The sequence below is a fragment of the Pteropus vampyrus genome, unplaced genomic scaffold (genome assembly GCF_000151845.1).
Source record: "Pteropus vampyrus isolate Shadow unplaced genomic scaffold, Pvam_2.0 Scaffold14, whole genome shotgun sequence".
In the NCBI taxonomy this organism is placed as follows: Eukaryota; Metazoa; Chordata; class Mammalia; order Chiroptera; family Pteropodidae; genus Pteropus; species Pteropus vampyrus.
This window is the reverse complement of record NW_011888795.1, coordinates 13,111,839-13,136,897: the sequence shown is the minus strand read 5'-3', so window position 1 is coordinate 13,136,897 and position 25,059 is coordinate 13,111,839. Positions and strand designations below refer to the sequence as shown.

General features: G+C 37.6%; 2 protein-coding genes across 13 annotated transcripts in view; one reads left to right on the top strand and one right to left on the bottom strand.

The window, feature by feature from the left end:
- Nucleotides 1-6,758, top strand: part of USP13 (ubiquitin specific peptidase 13) — a 99,262-nt gene extending 92,504 nt beyond the window's left edge. Inside the window, exons 20-21 of the mRNA XM_011383028.2 lie at nt 4,451-4,535; nt 6,232-6,758. Of these exons, the coding sequence (XP_011381330.1) occupies nt 4,451-4,535; nt 6,232-6,325 (179 nt within the window). The 3' untranslated portion in view covers nt 6,326-6,758. The remainder of the gene's footprint in view (nt 1-4,450; nt 4,536-6,231) is intronic.
- A 13,762-nt stretch (nt 6,759-20,520) lies between these two features.
- The window catches only part of PEX5L (peroxisomal biogenesis factor 5 like), a 211,272-nt gene continuing 206,733 nt past the window's right edge, over nt 20,521-25,059 (bottom strand). For 10 of the 12 annotated variants that reach the window (XM_011382982.2, XM_011383003.2, XM_011382968.1 and 7 more), the window contains one exon: nt 21,115-22,278. In XM_011382982.2, coding sequence (XP_011381284.1) covers nt 22,074-22,278 — 205 coding nt within the window. In that variant the 3' untranslated portion in view covers nt 21,115-22,073. Of the gene's footprint in view, nt 22,279-25,059 lie in introns of all 12 variants that reach the window. The other 2 variants (XM_011382959.2, XM_011382990.2) reach the window with 2 other exon arrangements.

The following is a 25,059-nucleotide window of genomic DNA, read 5'->3' as shown; positions in this document are numbered from 1 at the left end:
TCCATGTTGTCAGCTGCTTTAAGCTTTAAGATTAATTTACTCAAATCTTCCTTTTTGGGAACTGAGAAGTTTTCTAAATCAAGCTGTGGGGGTAGAAATTATTTGCAGATATAGGGTGTTTGTGAGTGAAATTTTGGTAAACTGGGGATGATATTTTCTCCGTTGTAGTACAGAGGGAGTGAAGGATAGGTAATGAAACAGACTGTTCAAGTTAGGAAGATTCAGCCGGAAAACTCAGTTTGGATTTCTCACCAGAAGACTGCAGAGCCCCTCAGGGCTCGGTGATTATTTCAAGGAGTCTTTTGGTGTTTCTGTATTTTGAGCACTCTCTGAGACTGATTAATATCTCTAACTCTTAGGAGATACTACTGCTTTTCAGATTTGTGGAGATGCTACCATGGTTTATAAAATATAAATTTAACTGCACTCCTGAATCTAGAGTTGCTTTTGGTCATTATGTGTTATCAAATCGTGATTTTCAAAAGGTAAGATTATGACCCTTGGATGCATACAAACTGAGCACATACCAGATTTTATTTGACTCATTAATAAGGGAAGCAGTTAGCTGTGATTACTGATTCAAAAACATTTGAGAAGCTAGTATATTTAAAGATAATTTGATTGATGAATTAGACATAAAATTAGCGTCTATCAGGACCATATATCCTTGAGGTTATATATTCCACTGGACAGAATTTTTTTTTTTTTTTATCTTTACCAGACCAAAATCTGTAAGTTAACAAGTAACTTCACTAAATCTGGCATCTTTAATCAATAGCAAGCAGCGAAATGAACTAAGTTTATCCACTAGTCTGGGGCAAGCAAACCTTTCTCTTTTACCAGATAGTAAATGTTTTAGGCTTTGTAGGCCATACCTGTCGTCTCATACTTTTATCTCCCTCTTTCTTGCCTTTCTCCTTGGCAGCACAAAGTAGGCTCTGGGCTAGCTTTGGTTTATGGGTCATCGCAGTGTGCTGGTTCCTACCCTAAATAATCGTTGGGTGGCCATTCTTCTGTATGAGTTGGCATGCTGCCTACCTCTTCTACTTCCCAATTTCATATACTTTTTTGACTTTTTTTCATATACTTTGCTTTCTCCAAGAATAAAATCAGAATACAATTGCTATGATGTTGGGTGGAGGTGTTGGTGATAAAATTTTGATGTTACAAAATTCTTATTAAAAAGATTGGGAACATTTCCCTAAGTCAAAGAAGGACAAGTTTTGTTGGGAGAGGGAAGGATGCTAATTCCAGACACTGTTTAATTCTGGCTATTTAGAGGGACACCATTCACCAGAATGTTGGACGTAGTGGGTTAGCAGTTTTGTCTAGGTTCTTTGGGCACTTAGAAAGTTTCTCTATTGAACGTCAACATTTAAAAAATGATATACCTTTCCTCGCACTGCTTTTGCTATCTACATGAAGAAAGGTATGTACGTTTTTTGAGAGCGAATGCAGTTATGCTCATTTTTAGACGGGAACCTCTGGGAACTTGGAGAAGAATTAGCAGTAGCTTCCTGCTCTGGATTATTCACCTTGACTTTCTCTTTGGAAAAAAATATTAATTGAGAGTTTGCAAACGTGTCGAGAGATTTTTTTCTTTTGCTCTTGGTACCTAGCAGGAGGTCTTGAATAATGCATGGGGTGGGTGCTTATATTGATAAACATGGTTAATTTTAATTGTAGGACTAAGATATATGCTAATTTTTTTCTCTAATTTATTTTTATGATTCTGAGTATACATTTGAATTGTTTATAACCAAAGAGGGGAAAAATGTGTTTGGGGGCTAAATGACATGTTCAAGTGTGTTGGGTGTATGAGTTTATCCTTTTCTGTATGTCTATGTGTTTTGTTAATCCATTTCCTGTGTTGGTGTCTGAGCAATGTTTCAGTGATGTCACCCTGGCTTATGGTGGGAAGTGCCCATTTAAATACTCTGAGCAATTATTTAAGTCATTGTTTTAGAGAGCAGAAGGGGTTGGTTGGGGTATCATGACCTCTCTTTATTTTCATGAAAATTCTAAGACAGTAACTGCATTTTGAGAGACGAGCACTTTATCTCTCAAACTGAAGATTTGGAATTTAATATAGAATTATTTCAAAAGAGCTTTAAAAAAACAGCTAGGGTCAAGAAACTTGAAGAGGTCTCAGCCCACATCCTCTCTTGCTTACTGGGTGAGAGGTGAGTGCTTTGTGTTGGTGGGCAAAAAGGAGGCCAGAGCAGGGTAGGGTCCCTCAATCACAATTTCAGAAAATCAGTGCTAGGCAAAATGATTGTCACTGACAATTTTTTTACTTGGTTTCTGGTTTCAAACCTGGGATTTTTTTTTGATTGTCAGTTGTTGTGATAGCTGGTCGATGGTAGGACAGACAATTTCCCGATTCAGTTCTCTTTAAAATAATTATTTTACTAACTTATACTTCAATTTATACTTTGGTAGGTGGTTTATAAAAATACAATATATGATATAAAAACAAATCAAGAAATGGAATGAAAGGAGTCATTCCTTCATTTACTCATTTATACGTTCGATAACTACTTTTTAAGTGCCTCCTGCATGCTAAGCATTGTTCTCCGTGCCTGGAATGTTTCAGTAAACAAAACAGACAAACTTCTTGTCATTGTGGATCTATATTCTACCCTGGAATAAAAAGAGAGAGACATTACAGTATGTGGAATGGCAGGTGTTACTTCATTCTGTATGAACAACAGTAAAGCAAGGTCAGGGGTGGGGGTGAGGTGGAAAGGAGGGTTGTTCAGGAAGTCCTCTCTGACATGACATTTGATATCAGACCTTGATGAAGTGAGGGGTGAGTCATGTGACATCTGAAAGAAGAGTTTTGGATAGAGGGAATAGTAACTGTGAAGGCCAGAGCGTGCTGGGTGTGTTTGTGGAGCAGCTAGGAGGCCAGAGTAGCTGGAATGGGGTGAGGGGGACAGTGGGAGGAGGTGGGGGGACCTTTGGGCCATTGTAGGTGTAAAATTTTACTCCGAGATATAAGATACCACTGGAGCTTTTTTGACAGTAATAACCAAAATTTGACTTCCATTAAAAATCACTCTGACAGCGATATGAGAGACTAGTCAGTAGGGGGTAAGGGAGGAAGCAGGGAGCCCAGTTAGGACGCTGTTTTAAAAATTCAGACAAGAGATAATGCTGACTTGGGTCAGGGGTTACTAGTGGAAGTGTAAGAAGTAGTTAGATTCTGGATAAATTTTGGAGGTGATGCTGACAGGATTTGCTGATGGATTGGGTGTGTGTAGAGTGTGAGAAAGTCAAGATTTTCTTTTGAGTTATTGGAAGAATGGAATCACCATTGACTGGGGTGAATGGATATGGCTGAGGGGAGACTGCTCAACAAACTAGAAATAAAAGGGAACTTTCTCAACCTAGTTAAAGGCATCTACAGAAAACCTATAGCTAATATTATACTTAATGGTGAAAGACTGAATGAATGCTTTTTTCCCTAAGATCAGGAACAAGACAAGGATATTCACTCTTGTCATTATAACAGGAAGTTCTTGCCAAGGCAGTTAGGCAAGAAAAAGAAATAAAAGGCATCCATATTAGCAAGGAAAAAGTAAAACTGTCTTTATTTGCAGATGACATGATTTTGTATTTAGAACATTTTAAGAAATCCACTAAAAACTATTAGAATGAATAAACAGGTTCAACAAGGTTGTTGGAAACAAGATCAGTATACAAAATTCATTTGTATTTCCATATATTAGCAATAAACATTCTGGAAATAAAATAATTCAATTTAATGCCATGAGACTGGATGATATCACCCAGAGTCAGGATAGAGAAAATAAAGATCTGACATCTAAGCCCCAGGTCACCAAAGTTTAAAGGTCAGGGATATGAGAAGAAGCCAATGAGGCAAGTGTACAACTAAGAGAGTTGTATCCTGGTGGCAAATATTTGAAGAAGGAGGAGGAGCTGAGGGTGAGAAAGATGAGGACTGGGGAGTCACAGCTGAAAAAGTGGGGTGAGCACGGGTGAACAGTAAGAGAGAGAAAGAATGGAAGAGGGAGGGAGAAGGGAAAGGGCCTGTCTAGAATCAATACTTTGGAAAATACAATAAAGATTGAGTATTAGAAAAATGAATATGCAAGCCCTCATGCTGCATGGAAGTGACAGAGCCATGACTACCCTTTTAGGCCCATGAACTTGCCACCAGACTGGGCCATGGGATTTTTAAAACCCTTCCAGATATGAATTTAATGTCCACTGTACTTTGTTTATGTCCTGCTTGTAATGAATTTCTAGGCTGAATTTGGTGTCAGTATGGGTATGTGTGTTCTCTGCACAGCAGGTAAATAGACTTTGTTTTTCAGACTAAACCGTTGCTGACTTACACTATTGTTGGCTTTCAGTTCTGAAAAGAAGTGCTGTTGATTTCTAGAAATGTTGCCACATAACTGAGTTGTTTCATCTTTCCTAGTGTACGAGTTATTTGCATTCATCAGTCACATGGGAACATCTACAATGAGTGGCCATTATGTTTGCCATATCAAAAAGGAAGGAAGGTGAGTCTTTTTTAGACAGTAAATGATATCTGTGTTTTATTGAATGCCTACTGTGTGCCAGGGACTCTACTAGGTGCTTCATATGTTATCTCATTTGATTCTCACAATGGTCTTGTAGGATATACTCTTAAAACCATTTTATACATCAAGACACTGAGGCCTAAGGAGGCTGAATAGCTTAATCTTAGCTAGCTAGTAAGTAGCTGTGTCAGAGCTGATAATCAGAGCCACTCTCAACCATCATACCAAGGTGACTTCCCAAAATAAAGGTGTATTCTGCAGCAGAAGATATGTCATATTTTGAACTTTCATAAGATTGTCAGATTTAGCCAACAAAATAAGAAAACCAGTATGCCCTATTAAATTTGAATTCCAGATAAATAATGAATAACTTTTTAGTATAATTATGTATCAAATATTACACGGGACATCCTTATACTAAAAATTTATTTGTCGCTTACCCGATATTCAGCTTTGACTTGGTATCCTGTCTTTTATCTGGTAACCCTGAGTATCCAGTGTTTTGCATTACTGCAGCCTTGCAGTAGCCTTCTGCTTGAGTGGAATAGTTAGACGTGTGGTGAATTGGGAATGAGACAGTTATGAGATGTAAATCTGCTGCTCTCCCCAGAACCTTCTCCCTGAGCTAGATCCCCACAGATCCCCCTGGTTTCCCTTCCTTGAGCACCCCACTGAGTGGCCCGTGGGTTGGCACTCCTGCTTGAGGCAGTGCTCGGGCCATGCAGACACTGCAGAAACATGTAGCCTTGGCCTCTCCTATAGGATGTTGACTTCGCACCCCGTGCCTCACACGGCAGGGGGTGATCAGTTCTCACTTAGCACTTGATCGTGTTCCTTTTCGGTGTACCTAATAGTCTTGTCTTCACTTGATTAAAAATAATCGAGCACAGGGACTTGATTTATAGTGAATTCTTTTTATTACCAAGCATGATAGCTCCTTTAAAAATACTTAAGGGGAATAGTTTATAATTTAAAAAGCAATAAAATTACTTATACAGAATTGGTAAAGTATAAAAACATACAAAAATGTCTTCTGTAAGCCTAGAGATAACATTGTGTATGTTTTGATATATTTCTCTGTTTTATGGTTTTCATTGGGAGATGGTATATATGTCTATATACATACATGCCACATATAAATATACAAATGTACTTGTAACTTCTCTAAAAGCTTAAAGTATGTACACAGTACATACAATTTTGTAACCTTCTTTTTATCACTTCATATGTTGTGATTATTTTCTCACTTTACCAAATATTCTTTGAAGACATTTTAATTGTTGTATAACAATTGGCCATTTACTTGGCCATTTACTTCTGCATGGCCATTTACTTCTGATTTTTAGTTTTTATACCTAAGGCTGTAACAAACATCGTTGTTCATAATTCTTTGACTCAATTTCTGATAGTATCTAGGATTTCTACAAACAGAATTATGAGATCAAAGGGTTTAAAATCTTTGGAGGGTCTTTTAGTAACAATTTTTTGATTGAGCTTGAGAGTAAAAAAGCAATTATAATTTCCCACCAGCATTCTGTTCCTTTTTATACAACAAATGTGAATTTGGTTATCTTAAAACATCTTGATTCTTTTAAGTATGGTGCAGTAACTTTTTTTTCTACGGTGTCCTAGAATGGACTTAAATCCATCAAATGCTTCTGTCTTTTGTTTTCAGATGGGTGATCTACAACGACCACAAAGTTTGTGCCTCAGAAAGACCCCCTAAAGACCTGGGCTACATGTACTTTTACCGCAGGATACCAAGCTAAACCTCAGACGTGCAAATCGGCGAGAAGCCATACGCCTTTTTAATTTGCAAAAAAAAAAAAAAAAAAAAAAAGTAAGAAGTTCGGACAGCCAGACATGAAGGAGTACATGGGGTATTTATAGTTTATTTAAAGAACATCATTTGACGCCTTCTGAAATAGAACTGGGAAGAAATTTCTATTAGTGATAATAAACTACTGTAGATAATTTTTCTTTTTATAAATGTTCAAGGAGAGGATAATTAAAAAAAAGTATTCCTATTACTGGTGGGGGATCTCCCACTGGCACGTCAAAAACAAAAATGTGTCACCAGCCCTCTGTTCTGCTTTGGGGGTCAGTGGTAGCGGCCTCCAGAGAAGTCAAGTAATGGGGCCAGTGATGTGGCCTTCACACGCAGTAAATGAAAAGCCCACTCTTGTTTCATATCAAAAATCAGTAACTTGGTTGGGCTTTATTTGTGACATAATGTTTTCATTGTACACAATAATTTCTGACCTATCCATGTATAGTAGATTAGAGCATCTGCAATGAAAGATATTTTTAATTTAATCATATCAAAATTCAGAATATGATTGTACGGATGTGCGTGAGAATGAGACTGAGAGTGTTGAGACCTTCATAGTCAATGAGGAAATCTATGATGGGTTGGGTTTTAAAGGTTAAAACAGTTGGCATTAAGCATAGCTGGAAAAAGCAAGTACATATTTTAAAGAAACTATAACTCAGGAACAGTTAAAAAATTATTTCCCCACTTAGATTTTCAGGCATAAAAAGGGCTGAGCTGTCCCTTTAAGTGCTGTCAAAAATTCATTTGGGTTTGTGACACTTGGCAGTGCCACGCCAGAATTCCATAACAGTACAGTATTACTCTTTGCCAAAGGTAGATGAATTCTGTTTCTCAGCAGTCCTTCTCCCTAGGTATAGTGTGTATTTTTAGTTAAAATAACCTATAGCTTCTTAACCTAACATATGAAAACTCCTTAGAATCATGTCAAGTCCCCAAATTTGTGATTTTTCTCATCCCTGAGCTCTTTGCCTGCCTCCATTTCTGTGTTTTCTGGGGCCAGAGTCTCATCTCTGACTTCTGACTTGCTTGTCTGCTGTGACCAATGGTGTGATCTTGGGCACTTTAGGGGTTTCAAATGCAAAGAAACTTTCCAAGACATTACGAAAGACCATCATTTCCATTTGGTATTTCAGCATTTTAGTTGCAGCCTGAGATTAGAGTTTCGAATGTGACGAAAAGGTGGAACAATAGTGCTCTAGAATTTTCCTACTGCTCTATACCCTTTCCAAGCTCTCTGGAGTTCTATTTCAGATTATTCAGTCAAATGAAAAAGGATTTGTTGCTGTCTGCTTAACATGCATCTGATTGGTAGAAAGGATCTTTCTAGAAACTGTAGGAAAATAATGTAGAACCAATTGGGCGAAGTGCAGCACAGATGGTGGATGATACACGGTGAGTCGTGAACGGGACGCCAGTTCTGAGGGAGCTTGTCTCACAAGAGATCAGTTATGCAGTGTGAGTGAGGAGCGCAGAGCCCAAGCCTGTGGCCCAGAGACGTGAGTGCTTTCCCTAGCTGGGCAAGTCCGTCATCCTCCCTGTGCCTCACTGTCCTTGTCTGCAAAGTGGTGTGATGACACCTGCTCTCTTTCCCACTGTGCTTTGAGGTGAGATTTGATACGATGAGCCTTAAAGACTGGCAGGCGGTGTGCTGGGGTGCATCCTAGCAGGGTGTGCTCCCTCCCTTCTCTCACCTGATGTGTTCTTCAATTTGGGAACAAGTGAGATTAGCATAAGGAGGGAGCTCATGGTGCAGTAATTCTCTACTCAACTCTGCCCGCTGATATCACCTTTTAACGCTGACTCGGATATCCTAAAGCAGTCTCACTCTTACATGAGTCCTTGACTCCTGTAAAATCCTCACGCTGAGCAGCCTTACAAAATCTTGTCTCCTTAGGGCTGAGTGAGTGTCATAGAATAATGATTTCAAACACACATCAAAAGTGACTGGTTTTCAATGCTATTACAAAATAAAGGCCTTTTGGGGGGTGGGGATGGGGAGTGATTGTGGATTTGGATTGAAATGTGGACAAAGATAGCATGTGTATTTTGAACAAAATAATTTTATAATAAAACTTTACAAAATGAATGGTGTAAAATCAATATAGAAGATTATAGGCTACATAACATTTAACTTAATTAAGTAGAAAAATAAATTTAGCCCTTTAAATGCCTAAACATATTGTAAAAAGTATAATATGGCTGCCTTTTTTTTTCCTGCCTCACAAAACAAAGGGCTATTTCTACAAGGCAGAATTTTATATATGTGCTATTCTTTATTTCAGATAGAGAGTTGGGGAAAAACTAGAACAAATAATGAATTTCTTTCTTGCTTAAAATGTATTTATATGTTTTCCTTCATATATACAAGGCAGGTTTCCCTGGAATAAAAGTTTGGAACATACTGCTTCATTTTACATGTGTATGTAAACGAGATTATTTGTGACTGAAAACTGGAATAATGTATGGATTTTGTCAACTGATTATCAGCCTGTTAGGAGTCCTCTGTGTGAGGTGTGGTGGTATAATTGTGAAATTCTTACTGTGTGTGGGCGTATGTGTGAAAGCGAGCACTTTTTGCTGTAAATATCTTTTGATATCCATTTGTGTAAAATCTCAATGTGTCCTTGGAAACTATAATGTATCAAAATTTTTATTTTGTCAACTGATCTAAATGCTCGTATAACTAATCGGAAATTCAAATTTTTTTTTTTTAAGGGAGTAAAATGTATGTAGAATGGACTATTGAAAGAATCATGTTTTAGTGCAATTTTACATCAACATTGCTTCTATATTTTGAATTGACTTGGCTGTTTTCTCCTACCCATAAGAGAATGTGCCTGTGGTTTCCCTGTGCTCACTTTGGGCTGTAGGAAGTCTAGTGCGAGTAGCTTGAGCCTGTGACTCCCAGGATCATTTATTCCCTTGATCTGAACTGGATGGAGCCTCACCTGCAGTTCATGGTGAGAGCACCTGGATTTGTAGCCTGACTCTGCCTCTAAGTGATGGGGCCTAGTCTATTTACCTCTCTTGGCCTTTTTCTTTAAAATGAGTGAGTTAGACCAGATGAGTTCAGAAGTCCCTTCCTGCCCTAAAAGTTGGTTCTATTTTTATTTTCCTATGGTTACTACTGGGGTCAGTCATGTGAGATGTGAGGGATCACATAGAGGTTAGATGTTATGCTTTTGGTTTGTTACAGCTCAAATACTCCAGTTTAGAACCTGTCTCATTTTTAGTGTCCCCACTCTGACTTCTGTTCCGACTTTTTTGGAATAATTATTTTCTTTGGTAATTATCAATCCCTTCCCTCCACCCCCAAAACTCTGCACTTCCCAGTGTGCAAGATGATCCTTTGTTACCATCCCTCTCAAAAATGAAAAATCCATTGAAAACATCTCCCACTCTGAAAAGCCTGAGAACTACCTTCAGCTAAATCTGTCACATATATAGAATAATTTCTTATTCTAATTCAGTTCTAGCTAAGATCCCCCAGATCAGTGCTGAGAAAGTTGTCTATCACAGAAAGATGTCTTTTCATCTTGTATAGACATCACAGTTGCTAAATCACCTAACCTGCGGGATGATGGCAGGTGACGGGCAGAACCAGGGGAGAGGGTTAGATAAAATGTGATTCTGTCCTTTACCTTAGTTCATAAGTCCTTAGGTACAGAACTAGGTTCTCTACTCTTAAGTTGGTGTATAAGATGACCTACACAGTGCCACAGAGATTCTCGACTCAGTAAATCATCCTGAGAGTTTGTATTAAGATTCTTTAGACCTGCGCTATTTAATGCAGTAGTCAGTCGCCACAAGTGACTAATGACCTCGTGACATTTGGCGTATCCAAATTGAGATTGTTCTGTGCGTATAAAATACACACCCGATTTTAAAGCCTTGGTACCCAAAACAAAGGAATGTAAAATATTTCATCAATATTTTATGTCGAATACATGCTGAAATGACAATATTTTAGATATATTAAATAAATAAGATTATTAAAATTTCACTTACTCCTTTTTATCTTTTTTTAATGTGCCTACCAAAATATTTAAAATTAGACATGTGGCTCTCATTGTACTTCTCTTGGGCAGTGCTGCTCTAGACTAATGGTGTGGGGTAGGCAGCAAAATGCCTTAGGTACGGAAAGTAATTCTCCCAGCATCCAGATAGAAGCAACACAAATATTTTCTCTAGAATCGGGAGCACTGTGAGGCTCAGAATGCCTTCCAGAAAGCAGAGGATTTTTCTATATAAAAAACCAGTATAAGACCCCAATTAAAAAATAAAAGCAGATAAGCCCTGAACTGTGTTCCTTCAGCTTTTTCTAGAAACTGTTAACTGTGCACTTAGTTTTCAAGCAACTTCCAGGTGCCAAGGATGTTAGCCCACATGAAGGTGTTGGGCATATTCGTTTCACTTCAGGCAACATTCTCTGGTGGTTTTCTCTCGCCAGGTATTGTTCAGTCCGTTGAGCAGGGCGTGTTGAAATACTTTGTAAATCTTGCTGCTCTAAATGCGCCTCTCCTCTCGGCCTTGGAAGAGGCTCAGCCTGTCGCCTGCGCCCACCTGCCCATCAGGTTGTGATGTTGGCTCCTGAAAGAGTTTGTATTTATTTTATTTTGCACTAGTCACAGTTGTTGTTTAAAATATCTCTAATGTTTTGGGAGAGTATTTGCCTGTGATGGAAAGTGAGATGGATGATTTATTGCTTCAATTGTTTTAAAATTAAAAGCTATTCTCACAATCTGAGGTCTCTTGATGGCTCTTCTTTTTTCTTTTCCAAAATGCCAAGTAAACTAATTCTGTCCTTTGCAGGTTCTCATTCATCAACGGAATGGGTAACTTGAGATAGTGACTAATTTTATTTCTTTTTAGGGTTTCTTTGTGTGGGCGCCAAGTCTGTCTGTTTCCCATCAGCAGTGGAATATCAGCGATGGCAAACATAACCTCTGTGAAGGAGGGAGGTTCCAAGGCAGGGAGAAGTCTGAAGTCTTTTAGACTTTCTCTACTGGATGTCGAGTTGAATATTGGAGTCAATTGAAACATTTCTGTGGTTCCCTGGCTCTCAGTTTGCTGGTGACTTCCTTAATGCAGGTATAAGCAGAATTGACTCTAGTTACATCAAGAGATTTCAGCATTTCTATGATACCATGTTTCTAGACTGTGTGAGTTTCCTATGGCTGCTGAAACAAATTACCATAAACTTAATGGCTTAAGACCATACATTTATTAGGTCAGAAGTCTGAAAATAGGTCTGAAATCTAGGTGTCAACAGGGAAGCTGTAGGAGAGAATCCATTCCTTGCATTTTCCAGCCTCTAGAAGCTGTTCATATTCCTTGGCTGATGGCTTCCCAGCAGCACTGGCATCATTCCAGGGTCTGCTTTCATTGTCACATCTCTGACTGGCTCTCTTGCCTCCCTTTAATAAGGACCCTTATGATTACATTGAACCCATACATATAGTCCAGAATAATCTTGCCATCTCAGGATCCTTAACTGGATTACAGCTGCAATATTCCTTTTGCCATGTAATATAACACAGGTTTCAGGAATTAGGATGTGGACATCTTTGGAGGGCATTATTTTGCCTACCATATAGAGTATGCTAATTGCTACTTAAAATATGTTCATTTAATGGTTACAATTTTTAAAAGAATGAACATATATTTTTAAAATCCAAGTAAAATTACCAACTTCAGTGTTGTGCCGTATGTTTTGGGGAGGGGGTAAGGGAAGAAGGAAACGATTGAGATTTATGATTCAGAGAATGGTAAAGTTTTTAGAATAATGTGTACAAGCCAGCTACACTCACATTCATTTGCTATATCCCATCATGCCCTTACCAGTGTGTGCGTATGCGCTGTTTGAAATTACAGTCCTGCTTTGTAAGTGTAGTCAGTGACAAACTTTAGTCATAATGGGGAAATTTAATAGGAAAATGGTGGGTTATATTCATCCTTCTACAAATAATTATTTAAAGATCTACGAGGGAAAGTCAGTGACATAGAGAGGCAGGGTGACATAATGGTGAGAGTATAGGCACATAGACAAGTTCAAATCCTGTTCCCAACACAGGCTAGCTATGTGAGTGTGATAAGCACTTCATATCCTGAGACTCAGTCTTCTCATCTGTGCAGTGGGCCTGATAATATTTGAGATGTATTATTTATAGCATCTGACAGTGGTGGACCCAGGATATTTTTATTCTGCTATTTTACATCACCATATTAACCCATATATATACATCAGAATTTTGACTATGGAGGTTTTGACCCTTTGTTTCAGTCTAAAAACTTTAAAAAAAAATTTTTTTTTAATTAAAAAATTTTTTAAATTATTTTTTTAAAGAATTACACCAGAATTGATGACTTTTTCAAAAATATTTTGCTAGAGATAATTCTATTGAGCCAATTAATTTTGTTAATCTATATATTGTGGTTTATCATTCAATGAATATAAAACATCTCCCATGTGCTAGGCATTGCTTTTTTTAGACGTATCACTAAACAGTTTAGACAAGAATCTCTGCCTTTCTTGAGTTTACTTTCCAGTAGGGAGCAGCAGATACCAAATATAAGAAATAAGTAAATTATATAATATATTAAAAGATATTAAGTGCTATGGAACAAAAGAAAATGTAGAGCATGGGTGGAGGTGCAGATGACGGTCCTAAATAAAGTACTCAGGGAAGGCATAGTTTGGAGGTGAGATTTGAACCAAGACTTGAAGGAGGTGAAAGAGTCATCCAAACACATCGTTGGGGAAGAATATACTTGTCAGGAGGACTAGCTGGAACAGAGGCTCCAGGGTGGGAACATATCTCATTTGTCAGAAACAGCAAGGAGATGAGGGGTTTGATAGAAGGTAATGAGGGGGAGGGTAATGAGAGAGGACGCCAGAGAGGGGCCAGATTGCCTGAGCCTGGGAGGCCATCGGAAGGACTTGACACGAGAGTGCAATGGAGAGCCTTTATAGAGTCCTGAGCAGAGCAGTGGCTCGATCTGACCAAAGTTTCAGGAAGATCATTCGTTGTTTAGACTAGATGATACGAGGGCAGGCATACAAGTAGGGGCTACTGCGATTAGCAAGGTGCGAGAGGATGATGGCTCCAATAGATGAGGTGGTAGCAGTGGAGGTAGTCGGGATGGTCGTTCTGAATACACTTGAAGGTAAGGCCAGTAGGATTTTCTGATGGATAGGATGTGGAGTGTGAGGGAACAAGAGTAGCTAAGGCTGACTCTAAAGTTTTTGTTCTGAGTAACTAAATAATGGAGCTGCAATCAACTAGGAGGGGGAAGACTTGATGGGATTTGGTGCCAAAGTCAGAGTTGACTTTAGACATAAGGCTTGAGAATCCCATCTACGGGAACAGGAGGAAGCAGAGACCTGGAGCTCAGATGTAGTGGTGATGAGATAGAGGGCCACTGAGTCAGAATTTTCTCTTGCCTGCTCTAATTTTCTCAGGGAAGAAGGAAGCAATATCATCAGCATGGGGAGATTAGGGATTTGAGGAGAGGGAAGGTATGAAATTGTAATCTAGTCGAACTCTTCCCAAGCTTTTACATTTTCTGTTCTATTTTAATGAAATTAGTTTAATTGATATTCTGTAAATGTTATGAGAACAATCCGAATCTTTTAGTTTTTGGTCTTCGGTAAAATTTCCCTATTATAACTTTTGCTATTGCAGATTTCCCTTTTTCAGCCATTATTTCCACTGGGTCCAGTTTTACCACAGGCCAAATTATACAAATCCAAGTTTTGTCAAGATTTTATTCTTTTGTCAATTTTTAATCAGTGGCAGATTTTATTATGAGCAGGGTTAGCCATCATCTTGATAACATATCTCAAGCCTACTTTTTTCCAGGGTCAGTTTTTGCAATTCTTAGTATTAGATGTGATCTTTAGTCAGTTTTTAATCTATAAGACATTTTTTTTCCACCTGGCACAGTTTTGCTATTGTATTCATTATTTAAAATAATATTAATTATGGATGGGATACATTAGTAGTAGGGTGAAGAAATAGGTTCCAGGTGCCCATCGGGGTTAAAATGGCAGAATAGAAACCTCTGGTCTAGAAATCTGGCACATGATATTCAGCAAGTGTTAGCTTCCCTTCTGTTTCTCTTTCAAAGAACTTAGGCTCAGAAGGCTCTACTGACTGGTCTCTACTCTTCTAAACTCAGGTGAGCAAACTCAAGCAGGGGGCCTACTGAGAATCAGTAGTTTAGTTCTACAGGGCACAATACTGAAATTAACTATCAGTTCCTAAAGTTCTGATTCATTAAGATGACTATCAGGCAGCATGATTTATTATGAGATGTAAGGGGGTGGGAGTGGGGTGGCGGAAACCATGTAAATCCTTTGTGAGCCCTAAAGTATTGGATAGGTAAGGTATTACCTTATGGTATTACCTCAAATATTTATTGACTTATGGAGTCTTGTAATGAAATGCAAAGAACCTTTCAAACCTTGGGCTGCTTTTTTTTTTCCACATAGAGTGAAGCAGCTGTTTGAGGAAATTAATGTAATTCACATTTAAAAGTGGAGATAGGAAACATAAATGTTTGAGTTATGCAAGGGATAGAGGAGCCACAATTCACCCCTAGGTGGATAGACTTTTGCTCTACATAGAGTAACAGTGAAGCAGGAAAGGAAGATGTCCAGCTTGATTTGATAGAGAAAATGGAATTACAAGGTTAGGTGCTGCCTCAGATCAAAAGGAGACAGTGAAGAAGGAGAAGGGAGCGCTCCGGTCTCCCTGTGTAGCTCTCTTGATCTGAGCCTGCTGTTCCCTCCATCACCAATCTGAATACTCAAGGACTTTAGTTAATAAATTTTTCAGAAATACAGAAACTTCTGTCTCAGTGGCATCTCTCCTTTGCTTGGGGGCAAATCTGCTCTTTATCTTGCTCTAAGAAGGCCTCCTACGATCTCCTGCCCTGTCAGGGCCTCTCCTAAGGTCTCCCCAGCTCACAGCCCTCGCCACCCTGGGCCTCTTTCTCTCTGAACACACACCAGACTCGTTCCTGCTTTGGCATCTTGCACTAGCCGTTGGCTCTGCAAGGAACTCTCATCCCCAACTTCACTTGGCTGGTTTCTCCTTATTCAAATCTCAACCCAAACATCACCCAAGAGGAACCTTTCCTAACCACCTACAATAAAGCAACCCCTAGTCACTCTCATAATATCTTATTTGCCTTGTTCTAGCACTTTACAGCACATGACATTCTTATTTTTTGCTTCCTCACAGAAATCTAAGTTCTGGGGCAAGTTTGATTTGATTTACTACCACTGTCCCACACTAGAAGAGTACCTGCATATAGTAGGTGCTCAAATATTTATTGACTGACCAAAAAGAAAGAAAAGCAGACCCTAAAACTGAATTATATTTAATAATTTATTCTAAAAAAATCACAAATCCAATTTCAGGTTAAATAATATTTTAGTCTAAAAAAATTAACAAAGGAAGAAGATTTTAAAGTTTTGTTTTATATTTAAAAATGTATTCCTGATTTCCAGATAACTCATGCAAAATCATATGTAGTGATATTCAATAAAAGGACCTTTTAACCAGTAGTACAAATCGGATTCTATTTGAGTTGAAGCAATTCTGATCCCCAAATCTCATTTTGAAAGATTTCTGAAACAACCTCAAAGCCACAAAGTTTATTTGAAAACATAGTTTAAAATTGCACAAGTATAAATACAATAGTGTGAAAAAGGGAGGGCATGCTTCCCATAATAGTACAAACATACTACCTTAATCTTGGTACTTTGTAAATTATAAGCCAACTGAGTAAATTAAACACATCGATATGTTAGGTTACTTTTATGGTAGTAATTTTATTTCAAAGAGCAACACAGGGAAATAGTAAGAAGAAGCCTTAATACCCAACAGAGTTGTGCTATGATACATAATATTTCACTAAATACACAGACATATTATCACATAGTATGCCAATAACTTTTATACCTCCCATTGCCATTAATTTACTATGAGTCACTTAATTTGGATTGGTTTTAATTTAGAAACTCAATGTAAACATTTAAAGTTAAATTTTTCTTTTTTATCTATTTTAGCTTAAAAATGAAATCCCAAGATTTTAAACATTATTGAGCATGATAAGGAAGCATCACAGAAGAATTTGTCTCAAAACAATATTTTTTGATTAGACTAGATAAGCAATATCCATAGATATACAAAATATATAGAAATGTTTTTTCTAAATAGTTAATAAATGCTTATTATAGTTTGTAAAAAGTTTACTAAATTAATCAGGTTGTTTGTTCAATGTAAACAAATTTGGATAATGAAAATTTAGGAGGGTTTGGGTTAGGTTAAGGGGGGAAATTGAAAGGAAGTTGGTAAAAATTTAGGTTTGCTATATTTCCTTTAACTACTGGTAACATATTCAATCATGGACACATTTCTCACATGGCATAATTCCTTTATGGCTTCTATGCAAAAATTTTATATATCTCAGTGAAAATGCCAAATGACCTAGTTGAGTGTGTATATATCCCTTACTCATTTGTGTGTCACACCATTTCCCTCTCCAAGAAATTCAAAGGAAAAAAAGACATATTTTATTGTTAGCAAAGAACTGCCTCATGGTTCTTTTTTTCATCTTAGAATTATTTTGAGTGCAGGTTTCTAAAAGTGTCCCACTGAGCCTGTCAGAGTTTTGCTACGACACTGCAACATTGCAAGTTAGTTTTCTCTTGTAGAGAAGGTCCTGAGAAAACACTTCTGAGATTGGAGCACTTGCTTCTAGAGTGTGTTATTTTGGTATTTCTGCAAAGGTTGGCTGTAGTGGGAACTTTATTCAAGGCAAAATACCACATGAGAGTTTTTTAACCCTCACACTTTAATTTTGTTTTTTGTTTTTCCCCCTCCTCTTAACTGTTTAATGCTTCCACCCAAGGATCTTGTCCTATGGAGCTTTGCTCCCTCCATATCTGGTCTCCTTGTCATTTTTGTTCATAAAGCAGGGGTTATAGAAAAAAGCAGTGAGAGGCCTTCAGAGTTGGTCTTAGTGACTGTGAAATCACCTCATTGCCCTTGCATTTCAATGTTTTTGGACATATTGACCAAGTTCGTTTTCCCAAGGAATGTGGACTCTAGTACCTCATCATACAAATAGGGCCATGGTGAGGATAATGGTGTGACTTCCCATGCAGTCACTATGTGAAATTTGTGGATATTAAGGCTCCATGTCCATTTTGCCTTAGAATAGTTTTCATGTGCCTGACATTACCCTGACCTCCTTACCTTGTTTAGAATATCAGGATTTCTAATTTATTACCAAACTTTAGAAAAAATTTGAAATGCACTATTCAGAATTTCGAATCAAAACTGTGTGAGGCAAGCAACATGATTTTATATAATAGAATTCAGACATGTGGATTTTACTTCAGTTTTGGATCTGTTGTGCCTCAACTGGTTTTAAAAAATTATTTTGGATGTCTAAGTACCTGGATTCCTCAGAGAATTACTTTGGTACTGGCTGCAACACTGCATAAACCAGATGTGTGAATATTTGTAAAGTTCAGTGTGGTAGCAAGAAAACAATCTCAAGGATAGGATATTAAAAGCAAATAGAAAAACTGTAACACAATGTTCATGAAAACGATTCCTTGTTTAGAAGCAAGGAAAAATAAGCTAACCTATGAGACTTAATCATGCACTGGGTAAATTTACATTCAGTAGTGTTATCTTGCATGCTTTGGTTAATATTTGAGTAGGCAGATTTGCAAGTACTAATGCATGCGTTATTTTTGTACCTGAGGTTATATGTTTTACGTTTTAAAAATTGCCTTTTTACAAACTTATACCAGAGTTCACCTCCAAATACTCTTCAAAAAATATATGTATATATCTACTTCTTAGTTCAAAATGATTTAATTTCAACCAGTTCTATAAATAGTGAGAAGATAGGGAAACTACAGTAAAATCCAGAGAGGGAATGAATTTGAAATTATTTTACAAAGTTGAAATTATATGTGTGCATGTAATAGGAGGCCCTAAAAAGATGGCACACAAATTAAGCCTTCAGCATACCCTGTTTCTAGAATGCTTTTAGAAGCATTTCAAGGTATAAAACAACAGCAACAACAATTAAGTTACAGCATAGCCCAGTCTTGTGGAACTGATTCAGGGGCAAACGAGTAACAGGCACAGAATGACCATCTTGCTTTCTATATTCCCAAGGAACTCACAAAATTTATGGTAAAAAGTTTGGGAGCTCCCATTGTAAGTGTGACTAGCTACAATTGTGTTTAAGTCTTGCTTATATAGCAAAAATATGCAAGAAATATTTATCTCGTATAAGTATCTAGACATGGACCCAAGATTCAATGCAATAGTTAGTTCTCTTGAAGGGAAAAGAATGGAAAGCGGCATAAAACTGTGAAAGTGAGTGTGTCCTGGACATTCTAACCCAGTTAAATATCACTAATTTGCTGTTTTAGTTGAAAAACACAGATTGGCTGAGAAAGTACAACTCACAGTTTTCTATTAAATTTTCCTGGTGGATAAGATTTGCCTTTCTTTCAAGGAGTCATGGGGAGTGATCTTGGGAGAAAGCAAAGGGGATGATGACTCAATATGATTGGCCCAGTAAGTGGACACTTTACTCCTGCCTCTCTTCTACCCTATTCCTCCACGTTCTTCTCACCGTTAGGGTCCAGCAGTGTGTAGAAGTAGCCCACTAGACATAGTTATAACATATATAGAAACTCCGCAGTAACCACTAGCCTTCCCGGCATTTTCATCCAATCTACTGCTGAAATCAGTCCTTGAATGTCACATTCGTGCAGTTGAGTGGCCACTCTCGTACAATTGTGTTGTCCTAAAAGAGATCTTAGGCTGTTACTAAGTAATACAAGAAAAAAAGAAACTCGAAGCCTTCCCAGAGTACCTCAGAAGGGAACCAAGGACGTCCATCCTACTCTTTCAAATGGAAAGAGTAATTTAAATGACAATTTCACACCATGAAGATAAGATGCCTAAAACTGTTCTGTCTTAAAAGAATGCGTATACACTTAAAAAAAAAAATGTATAGAATAAAGACTCTTCTAAAATCTTGCTACTTAACTTTTGGTGGTACTCTGATTTCTATAAATTTGAACTTGCTTTTTAGTGACTGTTTTAACTTAATTTTATTAAAAATATTATTGAAAAATGTCTTAGGCAATAATTCTGCAATTCCTGACAGGGTACCGCCTATGAAAATCTTGGTTCTGATGGACACTAGATATATTAGAGAAAGTCCTACCAAACGTCCTGCAAATTACCAAATAATTATGGAAATGAACAATTGTTTACTCTCCCCTAAAACAACTCCGTGGAGTTTGAAGTTACTTTATATTCAGATAGCAAAATAAACTTGAGACCCTCAAATTTGCCACCATTTAGCAACAATCAAAGCAACAATCAAGTTAAATCAAAGTTAAATTGCACATTTACCCTACTGTAGTGCTTTAAATTGTTACTGCTCTCATGCATTTAGTGACAGCGAAGTGTAGAAAACAGCCTATTATTATTGCAAATTCAGTTACTGTTGAAAGCATAGAATGGCATCATAAACAGAATACTTGTAAATGCTGAATCCTTCTTTAGAGTTTCTAATAAACTATGATGGACACAAGTCAGCTGGCCATACAGTGAAGGCATAGGGATAGGGAGGAGGAAGGAGCATGCTGAAAATGGATGCTATTTTATCAGGCATAGTCAAACAGGCAGCTACCATGGGTTGCAAGAGTTGTTCCCAGACTGAATTTCTAGGATTCTAAAATTCTAAAGAATACCATTGTGGAAAATATGGTTGAGCTTTCCTTTACTTCTGAGACTGCAGGGAAGTAGGCCAAGACTGCCTTGTGGCTGCTGCCCAGTGATGACTGCGACTGCTTTGCCCAATGGTTTGTCGCTGCTTATAATATGTAATTCTCAAGGACTTGTGTTTTTATGTTAACTCGAGGCCCCTTCCTATTCCAGGGTCTTCAAATGTAACAGAGGAGACACTTGCTACCTGCACCTTGAGTTCAGTATGTGTGTACACTCCCCTTTCTTCCCCACAGTAGAGGCTAACTCCCCAGTCAATTGAACTGTCCTGACCCAAATGCTCTTTTGCTTGGTAACTATAATGATGAATGTAACCAGCTATCACTAGCCAAAGAACATGAAGAAAAGTTGGAATTAGATTGCTTTGGTGAAGATTCTGGAAGAGAGAAGGAGACAAGATGAAGAAGAATGAGACAACTTGCTAGGATAGATTACTAGAATTGGACATAGGTGAAATTATATTTTGGTTAGCATTTTACAAACAATTTTTCTAATCCTTTAAAAAATGATGTCTTTCCAAATAATCACTAAGCCCCCAGCAGGCACTAAACACTCCGAAGAACTGAGTGGAATGTAACCAATGAAATAAAATGCCATTGCCAACAGATATTACTGACACTTGATAAATGTTCAAAATGAGAGCCAAAGGGGCATGCATCTTTCATATGAAACCACCGACATTCAGTAAGATTCAGCTAGAAAATACTGATATTTTTCACTTAGAATGCAAAAGGGTGAGCAGCGCAGATTATTATGGAACTAAAAAATACTTTTTAGGAAAAAGTGTATCACTCTTAAGAAATACTATTTAAAATATTAACAGTTTAAAAAGAATATTGGTGTGCAGGGCAACTAGAAAGCAAGTAAAACATGACATTTAAGCAAGTTAATGTTAACTCAATAGAAATCATGATATCATCAAACTTTTGCCCTACAGAGAATGCATGAAGAGACAATACCTTATCTTTCGCTTAAGTTCATACGGTCCCAGAAAACACGTAATAAGATATATTTGACATACTTATACCCTATGTCACATCTGCTTTAAAAACATTCCTTCAAAACCCTACACTATGAAAACTATTTTCAGGAATTTTTATTTGGTCCATTGATCTAGCAAGGCTGAATTCTCAAATCTTCTACCCCCAAGTTAAAAATTGGAGCAACAAAACTCCAGCAAGGCATAAATAAGATATTAAAGTGCATATATACAATCCCAGAAAAGTTTTGATTGGGAAAAGCAAAAATTTCTAGTGCAAAAACTGCTTTTGCCAGCAAAGCTCCTTCTCTGGAATCAAAAAGCTACAGTTAAAGTTAAAATTGGAACAGGTTTAAGCAATGCCTCTCTTTAGTTAAGTTAATATTTGTGCATGCACCTTGGCTCAAACTACGTCAATCTTGTAAAAGGGATATTTCAGGGGACAGTTCAGAAATAGTCAGAATTCCCTGATTTGAGGCAGTGCTTTCTCCAGGTGTTCCATGAGCAAGTTCTTAGATGTGTCATTAGCTGCAAGTGGGGACAAAAAACCCAAAGAATATGTTTTGCGATGTGCTTGCAGCTTGTGAAAAGTGTATTCATATACGGTTACTTTATCTTAGTTTGTCTTCAGCCTCTCAATTCTTCTTTTGAGCCCGACCTTGACTCTGTAGATAACATTTTGTGCTTTGGGATCTGAACAGCTACTGGGCATTGTCTGTAGGAATTCTCTTCGGTTGTATCACCAACGGCCTTTTGAACATCTGGTTTAACCTTTTTGGAATTCATAAAATAGTTTTGCATTTCTCAGTACAATTATACAGAGAAGGGATTATTATTTTTTATTTTTATTTTTTTCATTTCCTTCAAGGATCCAAGTTGAAAGCTCTTAGGAGGACATCCAGGTCACCGAGATTAGCCGCCTGGAAGAGTTCAGGTTGGTCCATCAGAGAAAGTGCGATTCTGAGGGCAGCCCAGATGTTCCCAGAGATGGCAGGATGAGGAACTTGCTGTTGATTCCGGCTCTTTCTTTGCAGACTGAGGGCAGTGAGAAAATTGCTGACAGCTTCTCTAACAGGGTAGAAAAACAGACATTTAAAAATGCAACAAATTTCAGAGTTAGCAAACTTAAAAAAACAAAAATGGATTAAGTTATTTTAGTCTAAAATTCTAAACCACCTCTCTCTGAGGTTTTGGATCATCAGATGAACAACTTTCTGATTCTGTCATGATTCTTTTGTGAAAGATCATCGTTAAATGTAGTGAAATCAGAAAGGAAAAAGCAAAGCAACTTTTATTTTAGGAACGTCATGTGGGAGAGAAAGAGTAATGGCAAAACCATTGCTAACTCTTTAATGCATTCGATTTCCCCTACTCCAGGAATGATGTGAAGATGTAATCCATTTGCAGATGTGATTTATATAACTAGGGTTGAACAGGAAGCATCTGGCCCTACTCAGAAACAAAGTGGTCCAACTTTTTCTATTAGCGATACAAACACAGGAGGCTTCCGGGGTTGAGTTGAATTTGTTATCAGAGCACCTGGACTTGAATCTCATTATTTAGCCTTAGCAAATTTCTATTTTCTCCAAGCCTCAGTTTCTCCAATTATACAGTAGGGAGAATAGAATTCATTGTAAAACCTTGTTGTGAGGTGCAGTTGAATCAATTTATGTGAAAACTGTTATCATTAGGTTAGATCAATAGTTCTCAAAATGTTATCTGGGGAACCATGGGGGTCAGTAGGTCAAAATCATTTTTATAACAATACTGAGATGTTATTTTATCTTTTAACTCTCATTCACAGTGTACAGTGGATTGTTCCAGTGACTACCTGATGTATGATATCTCAACAGACTGAATGCAGAAACGGATATGAGTGTCTGTCTTCTATTAAGCAAGATATTAAATAAATGTGTAAAAATGTAAAGGAATGCCACTCTTTACACTAAACATTTTTTTGGAAAATAATTATTATTATTTTTAAAAATTTAAAATTTTTAAATTTTTAAAAAAATTACATTTATTGGGGTAACATTGGTTAATACAATTATATAATTTTCAGGTGTACATTATCATTTGGCATCTGTATATTCTATTGTGTGTTTACCACTCAACGTCCAGTTTCCTTCAGCTATATTTGACCCCCTTTACCCCGTCTACCTCCCCGCTCCTCTCCCACTCCCTATCCTCTGGTAACCACTAAAATACATAATTTATGTTAACATGTAAATAGTTTATTTCTAAATGAATCTTTTAAAATTTTCTCAGTTTTATTTCTAATATAGTAAAAATTAATAGATAAAACCCACATAACAAAAGTCCATTGAGGTTCCCAACAGTTGTTAAAAGTGTAAAGGAGTCCTGAGAATTTGTGTGTGAATTGCTGAGTCAGATGCTGTCCAAAGGCCTTCTAGCTCCTCTGGTACACCCTTGCTCGTGCGCCAGGAGTACCTGCTGGATCTGCCCTCTTCAGCGCTTGATGTCGCCCTGAAGTGTATCTGACAAAGTGGTCTTCACTAAGAATAAGTATCTGCTTTACTTTTCTTAGAGGCTTTTCACACACTTGATCTCATTTAATTCTGCCAGGAAGTTATTCTTAAGCATCTCGTAAGAAACATTAAAGAAAGTGAGACTGGATTTCTGATTCCAACACACATATCTAGGCATTTGCTTATTTATACTGTTAAGTTTGTCTGGAAATAGAAGGCAGTTGGGGAATGATTGCACTGTATGTAGGAACCTGGGTAATGGAAGGCAGTGGGTATTCTAATCACCCTCTTTTAGATTTCTTGTAATCAAGCGAGAGAGGAGGATTTATAAACAGATGCTCATGGGAGTCTACTTTGAGGGCCATTTCTGGCTCCCTCGTCACAGGATGGCATCTCGAATGAGGACTCTGTTTCCTCTCATCCTGCTAGGCCTGTAATAACTCTGATGGGGGAGAGGGGAAGGAAGATCTTGGGATTCCCTCGTGTACAGGATGCTCTGAGTCACTAAGTATAAGGCAGTGGTCTCTGAGGGACATGGAGAGTAGCAGAATTGTCTAACTCAATAGCTTTGTTCAGCAACTCCAGGTTTTTCTCATGACGATAGCCTATACCTGTTTCCCAACTTGGGAACTCAAAGCCCTTTTGGGGACTCAGAAGATTGTACATATATGTGTGAATATATGTTTCACACATATACGTATTTTATCTTCCCTAGTGGCACCCTCCAACTGCCTGGTCATTGTTCCTGGAGGCTGCCACTGGTGGCTGTCCTGAGCTGTCTGAATGCTATGGTGGCCCCACAAAATGGGGACATTTTGGAGTCCTCCACTATCCTGTGGATCAATTCAAAGAGAACTCGATCGTTACCTCTGTGTATTGTCAATATAATCGATAGGCAGTCAGTCTGTCACAACAAAGAGGAATGATAGAAATTGCAATGGATAACTGAAGTAAACTTTGAAGGCAGAGTTAAGCTGAATCAAAGAATTTAAACTCTTTCTTTTTCCTTAATCATGTTAAGTTTCCATATTCAGGGGAAGCATTACTTTTATTGGCCATCAAGACAGAGAGGTTGTATGATCAAGTTGCAGATGTATTTGTTAAGCTAAATTAAACTGTCAGGAGCTCAAATGAGGCTCAGTTCACTTAATAAGCAGAATATGCCTTGTGATCCTGTCCAGATAATGGGCATAGCCTCTTTGGAGGAAGAATTAGTCTTTACTGTGTTCTTTTAAAAACCTCTTTGGAGGAGAGGCTGGGTGTCAATTTGTATCTCTTTTTTTGACTCCTAGTTTACAGAAAAACTGTTATTACACATATATGTATTAATAAGTGTAAATTGTGTATATGTCATGATTAA